A 21,433-nucleotide genomic window follows, 5' to 3' on the forward strand; every position below is an offset into this window, starting at 1 on the left:
CCTTTCATGACAAAGAGCTAGAAGTACATTATAAAAAATATGTTTTTTGGGGATTTGGAGCAACACAAGTTGAGATTACCAACCTTATGTTATACCTTAAGGTTGGTTAGATTTTTCTTTTTTGGGAGAACTATCTGTTTAGGGTCTGCTGTGGAGTGCTCTCTCTCTCTCTCTCTCTTGCTTATGTATTCATTCTCATAAATACTATGAGATGGAAGACAAAATTCACTACTAGCAACAATAATCGTGTTCTCTTGCTTTTAAACCTTACTGGATGTTGAGAAAAGGTACGTGTTTGTTGTCCTCATGGCGACTGAATGTGAATCCACCTGGTTTGGTGTGACCTTTGACTCTTCTCTTCATTGGTTGTTTCTGTACTTATGTATGCTCTCCCCATGGTACTGTAACCCTCTTCCTGTGATTGTGAACGGATGTGAAGAAATCATTGGTACTTTTTTTTCTTTCTATCTTCATAACACTCTTTTTGTTTTCAATGTTCCTCTACTTTTGTCTCTCTGTTGTCTCCATGTGAAAAAGGTGGAGCTCTTCAGTTTCCTATGTAAAATGTTGCCATATACCATCCAACACAGGGTCAATCGACTTGTCTGATTCTCGCAGCACTATTTATGAGTACAAAGAAGTTGTGTTAACTTCATGTTCTCTTTTGTTCCTCAATCTCAGTCATCTCAGGGAGGGGGACACCGGACGCTGCTGTATGGTCATGCCATCCTCCTGAGACACTACCACTCCAGCATGGTGAGCTACGCATCAGCTCTTTTTCACCATTTGTGATGTTTAATGTGATGACGCTCATTTTGTATCCCTAAATTACAGTATCTCAGCTGCCTGACGACGTCCCGTTCACTCACAGACAAGCTGGCGTTTGATGTGGGCCTGCAGGAGGATTCGACAGGTACACATGATGGACTCGACTCTTGAAATGAATTCATACTTTGCACGTGACGTCACAAGTACTGGCTGGCGGGCAAGAACGTCGTTCTCCAGCAACGAAACCCAGTAAACTAATCAAGGATCTTGTCAGGACGTCGCCAGTTTTGACCCAACCAGAGATGACCCAACAGTAGAGCTATATTATTTACGGAGGAATTATCTTAAAAAACCTTGTCTGCTTTACACAATTTAGCTACCTTGGAGTTAATCCTATTTCTAGTCCATAGTTATGCAGCTAGCTCGCTAACAGACTTGATAGCTACTAAAAGACCCATAAGACCTGGAACTACAGGACTCTACGTTGAAAATACCCGTTTGTTGCCCGCCAGGTATCCATGGTAGTCACGTGACTGCAAAGTATGAATACAGATTTGAATCCCCACTGTTGAGGAGAGCAATGGGTTGTTCTTAAGTTGACTTATAAGGGCTGTTGGCGACACAGATTTTAATCTGTTTCTTTTTACTGTATTTAAAAAATAAAATAAATTTAAAGTCTACCAAAAAAAAAAGTTTTTTCTCGTTGCATTTCTTTTTCCTGAGCTGAACGATTGCTACTACTACTAAAAATAATAATAATAATTATCATTATTATTAAATACATGGATAAATTACAACTACATGTGTAATTTATAATAAAACTTTGACTTGTTATATATTGTTACACTTGTGACAGTAATATTTGTATGCATTTGTTTGTGTTATAGCAGTACTTGTAACATGTACTGTATGTTAGATTTGTTTTAACGGCACAGATTCTTTGTGTCTCTGTATGTTCAGGGGAAGCATGTTGGTGGACCATTCATCCTGCATCCAAACAGAGGTCAGAGGGTGAGAAGGTCCGAGTAGGAGACGACCTGATCCTGGTTAGCGTGTCATCAGAGAGATACCTGGTAAGACTTTGTTAAGCCGTAGTGGTGTAATAGAAATATCAAACATGATTCTCCATGCAGTTGACAGCTGGTATCTGTGATATCTTTTGCAGCATCTGTCATACGCCAGCGGGGATCTGATGGTAGACGCCTCCTTTATGCAGACCTTATGGAACATGAATCCAGTCTGCTCGGGATGTGAGCTGGCAGAGGGTAAGTGTTCAGCAGAATACAGAGAACTCACAATCAAATCAAATATAATATCTGTAATTTGTAAAGGTAATTTAAACCATAAATAACTGTGTCCTTGTCTTTGTATTTACCCTTTGAGGGTTCTTAACTGGAGGTCATGTCTTAAGACTGTTTCATGGTCACATGGATGAGTGTCTGGCCATCTCAATGCCTGATCAGGGAGAGGAACAGCGCAAGTAAGTACAGTATATACATACATATTAACATTCAAAAGTTTGCAATCTGAAAGGGATTTGAAAGTATCAAACAAGGCTGCATTTATTTGATCAAAAATACAGAAAAAACAGCAATATTGTGAAATATCATTAAATCAAATAATTGTTTTCGGTTTTATTATCATTTAACATGTCAATTCATTTCTGTGATGGTGAAGCGGCCATTCCTCTAGTCTTCAGTGTCACATGATCCTACAGAAATCATATTAATATGCTGATTTGGTGCTCAAGAATTTCTTAGAATATTTTTGTGGAAATCGTGATTTTCTTAGCATTCTTTGATGAACAGAAAGGTTATAAGAATAGCATTCAATTGAAATATTGATAATCTTCACACACACATACATATATATATATATATATATATATATATATATATATATTTATACAATTGATTATTTAAGCAGGCTGTTTTTGTTACTGTACCACGTAAATGACTGACAAGCCTCTGCATACTGTGTATTTCACACTGAATGAATGCTTAATATAAGGGATGATGATAATCTTAACGTGCTCATGATTATCATGAATCTCTCTAGGATTGCACAATATGAAGGAGGGGCGGTATGTAGTCAGGCCCGTTCATTGTGGAGACTTGAGCCTCTGAGAATCAGGTGAGACAATCTCACATCTCATAACTGTGACGATATATGTTGATATTGATATTTTTTGGCTTAGACGTTTTGTAATACCGTTCATGCGTGTTATTTCTCTGCAGTTGGAGTGGCAGCCACATGAAGTGGGGTCAGGCCTTCCGCGTACGCCACATCACAACGGGTCGGTACCTGTGTCTGGACGAGGAGAAGGGTCTGATGGTTCTGGATCCAGAGAAAGCGAACACTAAACTGTCTGCCTTCTGTTTCCGTGCATCAAAGGTCCGTTTGAACTTATCTAAAAACTAGTGCTGTCAAACGATTAAAATAATTAATCGCGATTAATCGGATTAATGTCATAGTTAACTCGGGATTAATCAATCATTTTTATCTATTCTTAATGTCTCTTGATTTCTTTTTGTCCCATTCTTTTTTCTCATTTTAATGCTCTTATCAACATGGAAAAGTGGATCGGCTTACTTTGTGCAAATGTTTTTTTAATTGAAAACAACATTGACAATACTGTGTTCAATTTCACACTAACATTCTCACTTGGCGCAAATAATCTCTCACACAATGTAAAACTGTCCATCAATAAAAGGGTGAAAGAAATCCTGACGAGGTCCTGATATTGACGAGGGGGCGGAGAATTCGCATCAGCTGTGCGTGTGTGTGTGTGTGCTTGGCCATCAAGTGGTATTTCAGACTGGACGTGCTGCGATGATAGCTCAGTTCACAACGACAAAACACACAGATCACTTTGGTCTTGTCAACCATTTGGCAACATTTTAAAAGTAAACTTTCCATTCAGAATCTTATTGGCATCCATTTCGGCGTCTCGCGCTCGTCATCCACTCAAAACGTAACGTTAACCTACTATTTGGCCGGCTCGCAAGCCCAAACAAGTGTGTGCGGCGTGCCTGTTGTTTTGTTTCCGGTCTAGCTAGATCCGCTTGCGCTTTGGTCGACGAAGCAACAAAATGTCCTCGCGCGGCGCAAGCCATTGAAATGAATGGGTTTCATGGCGCAGCATGCCGCGTCCTGTTGCAAAAGCATGTGAAAAAAACGACAAAGTTTGCTAGGCCAAAAAGACCGTTAATCGTGCGATAAAAAAATTAACGCCGTTAAAATGGGTTTGTGTTAACGCCGTTAATAACGCGTTTAACTGACAGCCCAACTAAATACAAATCTCTATTTTGCCTGTTTTACTTTTTTAATTGTTCAAGTCTAATTGCATTTCTGTTCTCTCTATTTTTCTCTTCCTGTCTATGTGTTTGTTCCCACTCTCCTCTGTTGTGCTTATTCCTGGAGAACAGGAGAAAGTGGAGGGGGCTCAGAAGAAGCGAGATGTGGAAGGAATGGGTGTTCCTGAGATCAAGTATGGCGAGTCCATGTGTTTCATGCAGCATCACTCCACAGGGCTGTGGCTCACGTACGCTGCTCTAGATGCGAAGGCGGCTCGTCTGGGAACCATGAAGAGAAGGGTATGAAGCTCGCTGAACCACAACCACACGATACCCACTTATATACCTTATATACCCACTTATATACCTACCACTTATATTTAACTTATATACTTATATACCTTATATACTTTTAACCTAATTTTTTTTTTTTTTTTTTTATAAGCATATCGACTTTTATTTTTTTTGAACAATATATTTAATCATTTTTCAGTTTACATATCACATCAAATTACATGAATGAATAACAATCATGTAAAACACAGTAAACCTTTTTCACCCTGTTCTCCCTCCCAACACCCCCAACCCCCCCCCCCCCCCCCCCCCCCCCAAAGGAAAATACAATAAAAAAATACAATAAAAAAAAAAATATATATATATATATAAAAAAAAATAAAAAATACAAAATAATAATGATAAATAAATAAAATGTATACTTTTAACCTATTTATTATGATCTTACCTCTCTTTCTCTCAGGCCATACTACATCAAGAGGGCCATATGGATGATGCACTGACTTGCTCTCGCTCTCAAACAGAAGAGTCTCAGGCTGCTCGTATGATCTACAGCACAACGGGCCTTTTTACACAGTTCATCAAGTATGACTGTACATCACATACACTATGACATATAATTCAATTATACTGTATATTATACGGTACCACTGAATATTGAGGAAAATTGTATTTTTTGGTGTTTTATACTACGTGTATAAAACTGAATTCAAGCACTCAAGCACTCACTTCAAGCATTCACTCAAGCATTCAATACAATTTTGGTGTTGAATGCTTGAATCTGATTGGTTGACAGACGTTCTAAGGCGTGCAATTATTTTCAGGGAAACACTCGGCTAAAGGCAGGTCTTGACCGCATTACATTTCCATATCACTTTGCCAAATGATTTCAGTTATTTCAAAGGTCCTTACAGCCTACAACATTAAAATAACCAAAACCCACAACGACACTGACCAAGCAAATAAACTTAGTGAACAATAGGATAATTATTTACGTGTTTTTAGCCACAAAATTACACTTTATTATTTACGAACAGCACATCCTCTCTTTCTCCCGCTTAAACGCACACACACATACAGCACGGACACACACTCGCTCAGAAACGTGTTATCAGTGGTGCTCTGACGATTTGTCAGTAAAATAGTTACGCAACTTTAAAGCTATATGACATTTCTCACTAGCGAGGTAGTAACAGCGCTGTTCTTGAAGCGGATAAACTTAGTTTCGCTATTAGTAGAGACGCTGCTGCCGAACACTGTTGAGAAACACACAGACTCGGGTAATTCACATATGCTTTTTCTGTCTCTCTCTCTCACTGCATTAATAACTGTATTAGGCCCCGTCCACACTACTGCGTTTTCGTTTAAAAACGGAGACCTTTTGCTACGTTTGCACCTCCCGTCCACACTAAAACGGCAAAAACGGAGACCCAAAACGGAGAAGTTTAGAAACGCTGCCGACCCGTTTTTCGTTTTGATTCTCCGGAGGGCGTTTTAGTGTAGACGGGTCAAAACGGAGGACTTTAGAAACGATGACGTAGTAGAGGCTCACGCTCGGCTCTATGATTGGGTGTCATCAGTCATGGCGTAGCCTATATCTTTGCTAGCAGCTGTTGTACAAGTAAATTCTGCATTTTACAACGCTATAACTGCCTACATGCGCCGGAGTCAAGCTATTATTCGAGCGATCTGTGACAATTCCCCATGTGCAGCGGCGGCGTTGACCGTACGGAGCGTCGGTTTGTGGTTAACCCAGAGCATGGTGGGATAATTTTATCAATGAAGTTGTGTTTACACCGGCACGCGCATGCCCAGTGTTGGTGAATGGTCACGTGATCCGCGTTTTCAGTCGTTTTAATGTGGACGGAGATCAATTCTAATACGCAGCTAAAACGCTGGTGTGGACGGAGATCGTATTCGTTTTAATTCTCCGTTTCTAAACTAAAACGCAGTAGTGTGGATGGGGCCTTAGTCTACTATCAGTGGCTCAAGCCTCCTTTACTAGCTCTAAAATGACGTTTTGGAATTAGCATCTGAGGCTTGGGATGAGATGCGTAAAAATTATTCCTACACACAAGAGCATTTTTAAGGATAAAAACCTGACCAACGTCTAAAAAAAACAACATCTTAAGAATGTCTTGAGGTGTGGTATCAGTAGTATAAGTGGAATAATTGACTCTGGGAAAAATAATTGAAAAATAATGCACACCCTTTGCGTCATGGCCGCATTACCACCTTGGGTGTGCATTATTTTTCTAATAATTCAACGGCCCGTCGTCAATTATTCCTTGCATATTGTGAAGAGATCTGGTATTTACCTCAGTGCCTGAATAACCCCTAGTTAGGTGGTCTTTTACTGTCAGGTCAGGTTTACTACACTGGGTCGTTTGTTATACCAGTTAAATCTAAGGTATGTCCCATAACTCCATATACAACAATAACAATCTTTGACTCAGAAGATCTTTCATGCTTACCCTCCGGTGAAATCTTCCTGGATCCCTTTTGTCCTGGTCAGTGAAGATGTACAAATACCTATTGTATTGCTATTAGACTTTCTTTGTACAGCTGAAGTAAGACGGAAAAATACTTGTCTTTATGAAATAAAAGTTTATTTAAACAAAAGAGAAATATACTTGGTTACACAATAATCAAAAAACTTTTAGCAAAATATCAAAAGGTTACAGATTATGATTCTTCAGCTAATCCGTTGCCAATAGCGGTCCTGGAGAATGGATGTACGAAGAGTAACTTATTCTAAGCAGTTGAAGTAAGCAATCTGTTAAAAAATAACTTGAGCTCATCAGGTTATAAAATAACAGCAGGTAGTTTTGAGCAAAAAAGAAAGTTCTAAAGAGAAATCGAGATGCACTCCAAAAACTGAACACACTTGAGCATGCTTTTTCTGAGATATATATCCAAAACCACATACATTGTTCCTGTTTAGGCTGCATTGGTTTTTTTCCAGAGGAACTGGGGGACACACATGGTGTTTCCTTCCTTTGTGCTTCTGCTTGGGTGTCTGTGTAAGAGGGCTTTTATGTGTGTGCGTATGTCTGAGTGTATTTAGAGGTACATTTAATTCATTAAAATATTCATCTGCAACATATAATTTTTCGTTTTTGGCACATAAAAAAAAGAGTATACTGACTAATATTGATCTATTCAGGCTGATAATTCCAGAGATGTTCCTAGACAGTTGTCTTAAATTCTCTAAATGTGCTACATCCTCTCCTCTCTCTTCTATGTCAGAGGTCTGGACTCTCTGAGTGGGAAAAACAAATCTCCCGGTCCAGTGTCTCTGCCACTGGACGCAGTGATCCTGTCCCTGCAGGATCTGATCCATTACTTCCGGCCTCCAGAAGAGGAGCTGGAACACGAGGAGAAACAGACCAAGCTGCGCTCTCTACGCAACCGACAAAACCTCTTCCAAGAAGAGGTCTGTGTATGTGTGTGTTTGTGCCTGTCTGTCTGAAAATAAGCCCTGATCCCCATTCCTTTAATCTTTCTTTTGTGATGCAGGGGATGATCACAATCGTGCTAGACTGTATCGACCGCCTGAATGTCTACAATACTGCTGCACACTTCTCTGAGTTTGCTGGAGAGGAAGCAGCCGAATCCTGGAAAGAGATTGTCAATCTGCTCTATGAACTGCTTGGTGAATAAATATAGATTTAAATATAAATAAATAAATAAAATATAAATTGGACTAATTCAGATTTTTAAATAATAAGTCTCGTATGTGTTACGGGTGTGGTGCAGGCAGAGGAAGAGGCAGCAGTCAACAGGTCCAATTCAAATATAATTTACTCAAACAAAACAAAACAAGGATCACGGGAAACAGCAACACACCATACACAAACGTTACATAAACGAGAACCGACCAGGAGTGAGGGAGAACACAGGGTTTACATAGACAGAGAACAGATTAGGGAAACAAGGCACAGCTGGGGCAAATGAACTAGACACAGGTGAATAAACTAAACACTAACGAGGAGCGGGAAACTGGAAACAGGACTGAACCAAATACACAAAGAACGGGGGAAACACAGGACACACATGTAACATAACGCCCCCTCCAAAAAGGCGCGTCCTCGCGCCGTATAACTTCAAAAGGGGTGGGGGGGCGGGCGCCCTGGAGGCTGACGAGGGCGTGGCCTACCCTGAGCAGGAAGCCTCCAGGGCGGAGCAGGACGTGCAGGAGGCCAGGGCGGAGCAGGATGTGCAGGAGGCCAGGGCGGAGCAGGATGTGCAGGAGGCCAGGGCGGAGACTTTCCCTCGGGCGGCCAGGGCGGAGACTTTCCCTCGGGCGGCCAGGGCGGAGACTTTCCCTCGGGCGGCCAGGGTGGAGAGGCCACTTCAGGTGGCCAGGGTGGAGAGGCCACTTCAGGTGGCCAGGGTGGAGAGGCCACTTCAGGTGGCCAGGGTGGAGAGGCCACTTCAGGTGGCCAGGGTGGAGAGGCCACTTCAGGTGGCCAGGGTGGAGAGGCCACTTCAGGTGGCCAGGGTGGAGAGGCCACTTCAGGTGGCCAGGGTGGAGAGGCCACTTCAGGTGGCCAGGGTGGAGAGGCCACTTCAGGTGGCCATGGTGGAGACGCACCTTCAGGTGGCCTATATCCCCCCCCCAAAACTTTCTTGGGGGGAATCACAGGCTCTGGGACAGGCTCTGGGACGTGGACAGTCTCTGGGTGGGCAGACGGGACGTGGATCAGGTCAGGCTTGGGAGGGCTGGATGGGACCAGTAGAGAAGGCTCTGTAGGGCTGGCTTGAAGCTCAGGCTCTGGCGGGCAGGCGACGGGCTCAGGCTCTGGCGGGCAGGCGACGGGCTCAGGCTCTGGCGGGCAGGCGACGGGCTCAGGCTCTGGCGGGCAGGCGACGGGCTCAGGCTCTGGCGGGCAGGCGACGGGCTCAGGCTCTGGCGGGCAGGCGACGGGCTCAGGCTCTGCAGGGCTGCAGGGAAGCTCTGGGCTGGGTTCATGGGCTGTAGTTGATGTGGGTGCTGCCCACACACACAAAACAGCCACGGACACCACAATGAGCGCTGTGTCTTCCAGAGCAGACTCAAGTGCAGCATGAATGGGCTCCAGCGCAGGATCAGCGGGCTCCGGCGCAGGATCAGCGGGCTCTGGCTCGGATTGGCTGGACAGAACCAGCGGTGCAGGCTTGGCTGGGCTGGACGGAACCAGCGGCGAGGGATTGGCTGGGCTGGACGGAACCAGCGGCGAGGGCTTGGCTGGACTGGACGGAACCAGTGGCGAGGGTTTGGCTGGACTGGACGGAACCAGTGGTGAAAGGTCGGCTGGACTGAACGGAACCAGTGGTGCAGGCTTGGCTGGGCTGGATGGAACCAGCGGTGAGGGCTTGGCTGGGCTGGACGGAACCAGCAGCGAAGAGGGCTTGGTGCTGGACAGAACCAGCGGTGAAGAGGGCTTGGTGCTGGACAGAACCAGCGGTGAAGAGGGCCTGGTGCTGGACGGAACCAGCAGCGAAGAGGGCTTGGTGCTGGACGGAACCAGCAGCGAAGAGGGCTTGGTGCTGGACGGAACCAGCGGTGTAGAGGGCCTGGTGCTGGATGGAACCAGCGGCGAAGGGTGCTCTGGGCTGGACGGGATCAGTGGTGGAAGCTCTGGATCTATGCTGGACGGGACCAGCGGTGAACAAGTCTCAGCAGGATGAGACTCACGATTATGCTTCAACACCCACTGCACATACTTCACAAAGTTCCCCCGAGGCCCATCTCCGGGCAGGCGTGCCTTGGTCTCAGCATTGAGACCTGCCCGGAAGAACACACTGAGGCTGGTGTCATCATAATGAACATATGGTACTAAGTTCAAATACCTCAGTGTGTGGGCCTCGAGGGACAGATCCTCCTGGGAGAGAAGCAGAATCTCTACTGCTGCAAAATCCATTCTCTTTTCTTTTTCTTGGTCGGTTCTTCTGTTACGGGTGTGGTGCAGGCAGAGGAAGAGGCAGCAGTCAACAGGTCCAATTCAAATATAATTTACTCAAACAAAACAAAACAAGGATCACGGGAAACAGCAACACACCATACACAAACGTTACATAAACGAGAACCGACCAGGAGTGAGGGAGAACACAGGGTTTACATAGACAGAGAACAGATTAGGGAAACAAGGCACAGCTGGGGCAAATGAACTAGACACAGGTGAATAAACTAAACACTAACGAGGAGCGGGAAACTGGAAACAGGACTGAACCAAATACACAAAGAACGGGGGAAACACAGGACACACATGTAACAGTATGCTTACCAAGGCTGCATTTATCAAAAAACAGTAATAAAAATGTTATTGTGAAATATAATTACAATATTAAAATTAAATGTTTTCAATGATTTCTGAAGCATCATGTGATACTGAAGACTGGAGTAAGGATGCTGAAAATTCAGCTTTGCATCTCAGAAATAAGAAAGAAAAAAAAGACTACTTTTTTCCAGCTAGGATGCACTATATTTATCAAAAGTAACATTTAAGACATTCATACCAGCCTTCAAATAAATGCTGTTCTTTTCACCTTCTGTTCATCAGAGAATCCTAAAAAAGAATTATTAGTTTCCACAAAAATATTAAGCAGAAAAAGCAGTTTTAAACTTATATATTATAATAAATGGTAAATATTAGAATAATTACTGAAGGATCATGTGACACTGAGAACTTTATCATCACAGGAATAAATTACATTTTAAAATATATTACAATAAAAAAACATAAATTTTAACAATATTTTACGATGTTACTGTTTTACTGTATTTTTGATCAAATAAATGCAGCCGTGGTGAGCATAAGAAACTTATTAAAAGATCTTAATTATTCCGAACCAGTAGTGTAAGTATAAATAATTTAAATTGTGCATGCATCTGTAAATGTGTCTGTGTTTTTGCAGCGTCTCTGATCAGAGGAAACCGTTCTAACTGTGCTCTGTTTTGTGATAACCTGGACTGGTTGGTCAGTAAACTGGATCGTCTGGAAGCTTCTTCAGGTATCTGCAAAACCTTCTTCAACAAATGGCACAAGATGAACACAACCTGTTTTGATGTCTTGCAACATCTTGCTCTTCATGTCTTTCTTCTCTTCTCTAGGCATTCTGGAGGTGCTGTACTGTGTTTTGATTGAAAGTCCTGAAGTCCTGAACATCATTCAGGAGAATCACATCAAGTCTATCATTTCTCTCCTGGACAAACACGGTCGAAACCATAAGGTCTAACTGTAAACGTGATTTGGTCAACTAACATTTAGCATTTTGCTACACATAGAAGATCTCACTCTCTGCCTTTTTCTGGACAGGTTTTAGATGTGTTACGTTCTCTCTGTGTGTGTAACGGTGTTGCTGTGAGGTCCAATCAAAACCTCATCACAGAAAATTTGCTTCCGGGCCGCGACCTCCTGCTGCAGACTAACATTGTTAACTATGTATCAAGGTAATATTTGTTGAGATATAAATGTTTATATTAAAACGCTTTTTTGCATGTTCAACTTTCTTTAGTGTGTAATGTTGCTGTTTGAGCATTAAGAAGGTCTGCAAAGTTCCAAAGCACAAAGTCAGTTATTCTCTATATCACTGCGCAGTTTCTGAAATCCCTGAAACACCTCCATAGTATTCTTGAGTTTCCTTCCGGGAACAAACACACCACAATATTCCATTTAAATAATACCCGGCCTAGGCATACGCAGAGAAAAGTGGTGTTAGTAGTGTGTTGAAACCAAGCGTGCCGCACAAGCCCTCAAAAGTGAAGCCATAATGTCCCCAGTGACCGGTCCGAGTATAGGTCATAAACCCCGCCTCCCCATGTTATTCAACGGGACGTGAGACCAACTAAACAATTAAATTACACTTCACATATCCTTTTTCCAAAGATAGTTTCTGTCATTTACTGTAGGTTCGATCACGTTGATGTAATATCAAGTGTTTGTTTTTAAAATAAGTTTGTTTTTAGTTAGTTATTTGATGCTATGAAAACGGTGCTGTGACATCATGATTGACAGCTGTGATTGACAGGTTCTCTGTGCGAAGTAGTCACTGAAGCACCAACGGACTTTTTTTCATAATGTTGACTATGTGGTTAGTAGTTGTATTTACCTTATTTTAACAAGGTACTGCAATCAGCAGACATCATTGGAAAGGAACGGAGTAGACAGAGGCCACTTAAGAAAAGTGCAGGGCGTGTGCTTGCGATTGATTCAGCGAGAGTGAGGGCGTGGCCTTGATTTCATGGCTTTACTTCCTGCTCACGACTGCGCATGTCTAGTCCCGAAAACGCAAGTCCGCAGACTCAAGTCCCAAGATGTCAGTGCCATATCGGGACACTGGCGGCTTCAGTTCGCTCTGATGGAAAAGAGCGAAGGGGCGTTCATCTTTTTTACAGTCTATGGTTGAAACTCACGGTTATGGTCTGGTCTGTCTGGTCCCGGTTATGGTCTGGTCTGTCTGGTCCCGGTTATGGTCTGGTCTGTCTGGTCCCGGTTATGGTTATGGTCTGTCTGGTCCCGAAAACGCAAGTGCGCAGACTCAAGTCCCAAGATGTCAGCGCCATATCGGGACACTGGCGGCTTCAGTTCGCTCCGATGGAAAAGAGCGAAGGGGCGTGTCACAGAGCTACCCTCAGTTCTTTGTGACCCCTTGTTAGCCCTTCCACAAAACTTCTCCCTGGAGGGGCAGAGCTTCTCCCTCCTTCTGCAGACGACCCCTGTCATCCCAAGTGTCAAAGCTCTGCCCCTCCAAGAACCAGGGTCGAAGAACCCACTTTAGCATTTACCTCCTCTGGGATTCGAGACAAAAAGTCAGCCACCTTGTTCCTAGCTCCCGGACAGTATTTCACAGTGAACTGGTAGGGCTGGAGAGAAAGAGACCATCTCGTAATCCGGGCATTAGAGTCTTTCATGCGCTCCAACCATTGCAGAGCTCGATGGTCGGTTTCTAACACAAAGGGTCTCCCCAACAGGTAGTATCGAAGTGAATCCGTGGCCCATTTAATGGCCAAGCACTCCTGTTCCACTGTCGAATAGCGTGTTTCTCGAGGGAAAAGTTTTCGACTCAAGAATGCCACTGGCCTGCGATCTCCCTCCACTTCCTGCAGTAACACCGCCCCCAGTCCGACTCCAGAGGCATCCGTCTGCAGGATGAATGGTTTCTGGAAATCTGGGCTAAGCAGAACAGAGTCTCCACATACTGCTTCTCGTAAGTCCCGGAAAGCTCGCTCACCCTGCTCCGTCCAGACCACCTTGTTGGGCGCTGTGGATCTAGTGAGATCTGTAAGCACAGAGGCCCTGGCAGAAAAGTTAGGTATAAACCTGCGATACCATCCCAACAAGCCCAGGAAAGATCTCACCTGTTTCTTAGTTGTGGAGGGTTGGTACCTTCGGATAGCCTCTATCTTCTCCTGCTGCGGCCGAATGACTCCTCCTCCAATCACAAATCCCAAGTAGCTGATCTCTCTCTTGGCTATTATACACTTCTTAGGGTTAATGGTAAGCCAGGCTGCCTTAATCCTCACCAGGACTTGCCGCAGATGTTGACAGTGTTCTTCCCAGGTTTCACTGAAGATGACCACATCATCCAGATATGCTGCAGCAAACTCCCTGGTACCTTGCAGGATCTGGTCCATTAAACGTTGGAAAGTCGCTGGCGCCCCCTGCAGGCCAAATAGCATAACCCTGAAATGGAATAACCCAAATGGGGTTTTAAAAGCTGTCAATTCCTTGGCTCTGGCAGTTAAAGGGACCTGCCAGTACCCCTTGCATAAGTCCACAGTGGATAGGTATTTGGCTCTGCCCAGTCTTTCCACCAACTCATCAATTCTTGGCATTGGATAAGGGTCTACCTTGGACAGGCTGTTCAACTGTCTGAAGTCAATGCAAAATCTAAGGGTTCCATCCTTTTTGGGGACTAGAACAATGGGGCTACACCACTCACTAAGGGATGGTTCAATCACACCCATGGAGAGCATAATATCTAGTTCATCCTTAAGCACTGTCACCAGGCGTTCAGGGATTCGATAACTCTTCTGACGGGCGGGAGTTGCCTCCTTAAGGATGACATCATGTAGTACCAGGTTAGTACACCCAGGCTTCTCCTGAAACAGCTGGGGATCCACCAGCTGCTCTACCTGGTCTCTTTGAGGTTGCTCTAGATGGGCTAGATCCACAGCTTGTTGGGTGGAGCTGGTTGGAAAGTACTGCTCTGTTGGTTCCTCTTCCTCCCCAACCACACGAACGAAAAGTTGCACAGCCCCGGTCTCCTTCCTGTGGTGGAATTCCTTCAACAAATTAATATGGAAGTTTTGCTTTTTCTTACCCCGCTCTGGCATTGAGATCTCGTAGGTGACTCTACCCGTTTTCCGCAAAACCTCGTAGGGTCCATGCCACTTAGCTAGCAACTTGTTCTCACTGGTGGGTAGCAGCAGCAGCACTTTTTGGCCAGGCTCAAATGATCTCTCCCTTGCCCTCTTATCATACCAAACTTTCTGAGTTTGCTGAGCTCTTCTTATGTTCTCCTGGGCCAATGATGTCATTTCTTCCAGACGCTCCCTCATTTGGACCACGTACTGGACCACACTGCACATACCATCCTTGGGTCCCTCCCACTGCTCTATGAGCAGGTCCAACGGTCCTCTCACCTGCCGGCCGTATAACAGTTCAAATGGGGAGAAACCCGTGGACGCTTGCGGCACCTCTCTGTAAGCAAACAACAGATAAGGTAACCATTGGTCCCAGTCTGACCCTGACTTGGAAACAAACTTGCGCAGCATGCTTTTGAGGGTTTGGTTGAACCGTTCAACCAAGCCGTCAGTCTGGGGGTGGTATGGTGTGGTCTTAATGGCCCTTATTCCCAACAGATGATACACCTGTCTCAACAGCAAGGACATAAAATTAGTACCCTGATCTGTTAAGATTTCGCAAGGAATCCCCACTCTGGAAAACATCTGCACAAGACAGTTCGCTACTTATCTAGCTTTGATGTTTCTAAGGGTTCTGGGTATTTGGTGGAATAATCACAGATTACTAGAATATACCGATTTCCATTCTTACTTCTTTCCAGGGGCCCCACTATATCCATTCCCAGACGACTAAAGGGTGTGTCAATGACCGGCAAGGTAACAAATGTGCAGGTGCAACTCTCCTTCCTGATGTCATTTGACACTCTGTACAAGTACGAATAAACTCTGTTATATCCGCATACATTTTGGGCCAACTGAACCGACTTGAAACCCTTGCTAACGTCTTCTGCTTGCCTAAGTGTCCTGACCACGGAACAGAGTGCCCCAAAGACATAACCGTCTGACGCATTGATTCCGGAACTACCAAGGCTTCAACCTCCCCTTTCACCTGATAGAGTATACCTTTTTTCACAATGTACTCTTCATCCACCAAACACGATCCAACCTTTTTTCTAACACCCTCTACTACCGACACCTTCTGGAACCAGTCTTGCAAAGTAGGATCATTTTTCTGTACTTCAGCTATGTCCTCAGGGATTGTCATATCAAGAGGGCATTCTGGCAAAGGTAGCTCCTCAACCTGCTCTTTCACACTACCCTCAAACTTCCGTTTCCGCCTTTCCTTTTTAGATGTATGTCTTTTCTCCACGGCTACCTCAAAGTCAACACCAGCAAAAGGCATCTCCTTGAAGTCGGCTATAGCACTCTGGGCTCGAGTTACCGCATAACAAGGCTGAACTTTGGGCACCAAATCACAAAGAATGGGAAGATCTCGCCCTTGTACTACTTCATGCGGTAACTAGGACGCAACGGCCACCTGCAACAAAAACGTCTGCCCCTGCACTGTTAGGTAAATCTCTGCAATCGGATACTCCCTAACTTCTCCATGCACACAGCAAACTTTAATGAATTCTTGGGTAATGTATTCATCTTCAGAAACCAGGCTGTCATGCACTAATGTCTTAGTGCTACCCGTATCCACTAAGGCCTTAGCCGACTGACCATTCACAAGTACCGGCGTCAATATGTCTGTGGGGCTTGTCTGTCCAGACTCATGGGCTGAAGTTTGGGGCACGTAGGGGCGGGGAACATAACAGAAAGCAGAATGCTTAAGCTTCCTGGATGGACAACAGGGCTTGGTATGTCCTACCTCCCCACAATAGTAAAATCTAACTTCCTGCTTGTTTGTTTTATCCCCTTGTTTTCTAACAAAACCCACTTTACCTTGGCCATGACCACCCTCACCCCCAGACTTACTTGGCCATCTTTGACTTCGACCTCCAAAGCTGTGCTGGGACTCCTGGCGTGCGGCCAGGTATGTCTCTGCAAGTTTTGCTGCTTCTTCTGCTGTGGCTGGATCATGCTCCTTAATCCACACTGCCATGTCAGAGCTTATCATTCGCATAAATTGCTCCAAGATAATAAGTTCGGACAACTGCTGAACAGTACACACCTCTGGCTTCACCCATTTTGAGAAGAGATCTTTCAGTCGCACATAAAGCTCACGGGGGTTCTCGTCTGGCAGAATCTCTGATGAGCGAAACCTTTGCCGGTAGATCTCTGCATTAATCTGATATTTCATAAGTATCGCCTCCTTAACCTTATCATAGACCTCAGCATCATTCCCATCCATGGCTACATAGGCACCCCGTGCCTTTCCCGTTAACAGAGGAACCAGTCTGATTGCCCAATTGGCCTGAGGCCATCTGCACGCAGTGGCCATCCTTTCAAATGTTGTCAAAAACTGCTCGATGTCATCATCTCTTGTCAAGGGATGTAATCTTGGCTCGATGTTTCCTGATGACGGACCTTCTCCGGTTGGCCCTGGGCTTGCAGCTGTAAACGCGGCCTGACTTTCTCTGTGGTCCCCTCCAGCCTGGATCTGGATCACCTGATGCTGTATTTGCTGGAATTGGTGCTGCATATTCCGCCAACGCTGGTCTTGCTTCACCATTACATGCTCCATCCGATCATCCCGGGCGGCTTGGGACTGCAGGAGAACTTTAACCAGGCCAGCCAGTTCTGAGACACTTCCCTCTGTCGGGCCCGCTGGTTCTTGCAACTCCGTAGAGCTGGGCGGCTCCTGATCCATTCCCAACTGCTCATCTGCGTCCGCACCTCGGCCTTGTCTGGTCTTGGGTGGCATAACGCTCCCACTTCTGACACCACTTGTCACAGAGTCATCCAGAGTTCTTCAAAATAACACATGGAGGACGTTGAATGCCATTTTTATATTTATTTACGTTCTCCCAAGCCAGTAAAGTGCAAGGTGCTCACAGGTGCCACAGCATGAAAAATTAACAAAAGAAAAGGAAAAAAAAAAACAACTTCAATATACCAAAAACAATAACCTTGCATCAGGTCTAATACTTCAATCAGAGTACTCAGTTGATACAGCATTCACTACCACCAGTCTTAACTCTCCAAATCACTTCATTATGTGAGAATTTATACCCCTGGGTACAACCATTTCTCAACAATAAATCACATGGGGAAGTAATAAAGACCATGAACATGTAATAAATATCAAGTAAAAATATTAGGTGATCAAGTAACTTCATTTCCTTCACCACACAAATTTAAATAACAGTACAAACTTCAATAAGTAAACTTCAGCACTAATTAGAGAAAGTACACATTAACTTCAACCAATTCCCCTTCCTTTCCCACCATACTTGGTATCTCCCACTTCCCATGATGCAACACAGCACAGGTATAAAAAGCATGAGGAAAGTCCATTCCAGTCTTTTACCCAAATCAAGATGGCCACCACCATGTATGCTGATCCAGGTGACAATCAACAGTCTGTAGCAAACTTTAAATGTCCTCTGGGTTAGTGCTCAGGTGGCCAGTCTGAGACACAACAGTATAGTTGTAGATATACACTCACCGGCCACTTTATTAGGTACACCTGTCCAACTGCTCGTTAACACTTAATTTCTAAGCAGCCAATCACATGGCGGCAACTCAGTGCATTTAGGCATGTAGACATGGTCAAGACAATCTCCTGCAGTTCAAACCGAGCATCAGTATGGGGAAGAAAGGTGATTTGAGTGACTTTGAACGTGGCATGATTGTTGGTGCCAGAAGGGCTGGTCTGAGTATTTCAGAAACTGCTAATCTACTGGGATTTTCACGCACAACCATCTCTAGGGTTCACAGAGAATGGTCCGAAAAAGAAAAAACATCCAGTGAGCGGCAGTTCTGTGGGCGGAAATGCCTTGTTGATGCCAGAGGTCAGAGGAGAATGGCCAGACTGGTTCGAGCTGATAGAAGGGCAACAGTGACTGAAATAACCACTCGTTACAACCGAGGTATGCAGCAAAGCATTTGTGAAGCCACAACACGCACAACCTTGAGGCGGATGGGCTACAACAGCAGAAGACTCCACCGGGTACCACTCATCTCCACTACAAATAGGAAAAAGAGGCTACAATTTGCAAGAGCTCACCAAAATTGAACAGTTGAAGACTGGAAAAATGTTGCCTGGTCTGATGAGTCTCGATTTCTGTTGAGACATTCAGATGTTAGAGTCAGAATTTGGCGTAAACAGAATGAGAACATGGAACCATCATGCCTTGTTACCACTGTGCAGGCTGGTGGTGGTGGTGTAATGGTGTGGGGGATGTTTTCCTGGCACACTTTAGGCCCCTTAGTGCCAATTGGGCATCGTTTAAATGCCACGGCCTACCTGAGCATTGTTTCTGACCATGTCCATCCCTTTATGGCCACCATGTACCCATCCTCTGATGGCTACTTCCACCATGTCACAAAGCTCTAATCATTTCAAATTGGTTTCTTGAACATGACAATGAGTTCACTGTACTAAAATGGCCTCCACAGTCACCAGATCTCAACCCAATAGAGCATCTTTGGGATGTGGTGGAACGGGAGATTCGCATCATGGATGTGCAGCCGACAAATCTGCGGCAACTGTGTGATGCCATCATGTCAATATGGACCAAACTCCCTGAGGAATGCTTCCAGCACCTTGTTGAATCTATGCCACGAAGAATTGAGGCAGTTCTGAAGGCAAAAGGGGGTCCAACCCGTTACTAGCATGGGGTACCTAATAAAGTGGCCGGTGAGTGTATTTGGGTGGTTAATCCATCTCTCATGTCGCTGGTACACTAAGGAAAATAAAGAGTCTTTTAAAAACCAAGTATGTGTTCATGTGTTTTTATTACTTCCCCATGTGATTTATTGTTGAGAAATGGTTGTACCCAGGGGTATAAATTCTCACATAATGAAGTGATCAGGAGAGTTAAGACTGGTGGTAGTGAATGCTGTATCAACTGAGTACTCTGATTGAAGTATTAGACCTGATGCAAGGTTATTGTTTTTGGTATATTGAAGTTGTTGTTTTTTTTCCTTTTCTTTTGTTAATTTTTCATGCTTTGGCACCTGTGAGCACCTTGCACTTTACTGGCTTGGGAGAACGTAAATAAATATAAAAATGGCATTCAACGTCCTCCATGTGTTATTTTGAAGAACTCTGGATGACTCTGTGACAGGGCGTTTATCGTTTTTTACAGTCTATGGTTGAAACTCACGGTTATGGTAAGGGTCGGGACATTTCCCAAACATGCTCGAAGCTCTTGACCAATCACAACTCACTGCTCCAGTTGACCAATCAGATAAGATTGTGCTTTTCGGAAGGAGGGGCTTCATAGATAGAGGAACTAAACAGAACGTTACTGACAGACTGGGAAGAGAGGAGCTGCAACAATGTCAAATGTGTTTTTCGAACATTCAGGCATGAAAACCTATTCTAGCAGGTCCCAAAAATGAACGATATCTCAAGTTTTTGTAAAATGGCATAATAGATCTTCTTTAAAGGGTTAGTTCACCCAAAATTATTACTCATAATAGTAATAATTAATTACTATCATTAATAGTAGTCATTAATTACTCACCGTAATGTCTTTGCAGACCCGCAAGACTTTCGTTCATTTTCGGAACACAAATGAAGATATTTTGGATTTAATCTGAGAGCTTTCTGTCCCTTCATTGACAGTCTACGCAACTACCACTTTGATGCTTCAGAAAGTTCATAAAGAGATCGTAAAACTAATTCATATGAGTTCCTTTTCATATCGTTCCTTTCCTTCATTTGAGTTCCGAAGATGAACGAAAGTCTTACTGGTTTGGAAAGACATGAGGGTGAATAAATGATGACAGAATTTTCATTTTGGGGTGAACTGTCCTTTTAAAATGAATTGCACCATTTTGCAGCTTTTGATGCACTAAATCAAAGAAATTGAAAAGATTATAAACCATGTACTATATATGTCACTTTCTCCTTGTAGCGTGAGGCCCAATATCTTTTTGGGGACTTGTGAAGGTTCCACACAGTTTAAGAAGTGGTACTTTGAGGTGATGGTGGACTATGTGGAGCCGTTTGTGACAGCCCAGGCGACCCATCTGCGTGTGGGCTGGGCTCTGACCGAGGGCTTCAGTCCGTACCCTGGAGGAGGAGAGGGCTGGGGTGGCAACGGTGTGGGTGATGACCTCTACTCTTATGGCTTTGATGGCCTTCACTTGTGGTCAGGTAAATGTGGTGATCTTGTATATTCTATATATAGCAGTGTGTGAGTGTTTATGGTCCTCAAACCATCATTTTCTCTGTGTAGGTCACGTGTCTCGTCAGGTGGCTTCGCCCAACCAGCACATCCTGGCAGCAGATGACGTTGTGAGCTGCTGTCTGGATCTGAGCGTGCCCAGTATCTCCTTTCGTATTAATGGGCATCCAGTCCAGGGAATGTTTGAGAACTTCAACGTAGACGGCCTTTTCTTCCCTGTCATTAGCTTCTCCGCTGGAGTGAAGTAATTAACGTTATTATTATTATGTTATTTTGTTACTTTTCTTATAAAATGTATATACATATATTCACAAATATCACAAATATATAAAAATAGACAACTGTTCTTTTTAAATTGTAATAATATTTCAGAAAGCAACTGTTTTACTATATTTTTGATTAAATAAATGCAGCCTTTGTGAGACATATTTCCAAAAACATCTTACCGGCCCCGAGACAGGGACAATATTCTCAGAATGATTAATGAAAACACTATAAATACTAAAATCTGCAGTTTTAATTTTATTTTATTAAGACATTTA

General features: G+C 44.0%; 1 protein-coding gene across 14 annotated transcripts in view; it reads left to right on the forward strand.

The window, feature by feature from the left end:
* ryr1b (ryanodine receptor 1b (skeletal)) overlaps positions 1-21,433 on the forward strand; it is a 137,071-nt gene that overhangs the window by 35,689 nt on the left and 79,949 nt on the right. For all 14 annotated transcript variants that reach the window (XM_056270198.1, XM_056270197.1, XM_056270204.1 and 11 more), the window contains 16 exons: positions 682-756; positions 835-913; positions 1,729-1,841; positions 1,934-2,033; positions 2,152-2,248; positions 2,827-2,901; positions 3,006-3,162; positions 4,197-4,364; positions 4,822-4,943; positions 7,608-7,794; positions 7,878-8,013; positions 11,259-11,354; positions 11,455-11,573; positions 11,660-11,793; positions 20,619-20,860; positions 20,943-21,135. In XM_056270198.1, the coding sequence (XP_056126173.1) occupies positions 682-756; positions 835-913; positions 1,729-1,841; positions 1,934-2,033; positions 2,152-2,248; positions 2,827-2,901; positions 3,006-3,162; positions 4,197-4,364; positions 4,822-4,943; positions 7,608-7,794; positions 7,878-8,013; positions 11,259-11,354; positions 11,455-11,573; positions 11,660-11,793; positions 20,619-20,860; positions 20,943-21,135 (2,093 nt within the window). The remainder of the gene's footprint in view (positions 1-681; positions 757-834; positions 914-1,728; positions 1,842-1,933; positions 2,034-2,151; positions 2,249-2,826; positions 2,902-3,005; positions 3,163-4,196; positions 4,365-4,821; positions 4,944-7,607; positions 7,795-7,877; positions 8,014-11,258; positions 11,355-11,454; positions 11,574-11,659; positions 11,794-20,618; positions 20,861-20,942; positions 21,136-21,433) is intronic.

The sequence above is a fragment of the Rhinichthys klamathensis genome, unplaced genomic scaffold, assembly GCF_029890125.1.
Source record: "Rhinichthys klamathensis goyatoka isolate OS25496 unplaced genomic scaffold, OSU_Roscu_1.1 h1tg000299l_1, whole genome shotgun sequence".
Lineage (NCBI taxonomy): Eukaryota > Metazoa > Chordata > Actinopteri > Cypriniformes > Leuciscidae > Rhinichthys > Rhinichthys klamathensis.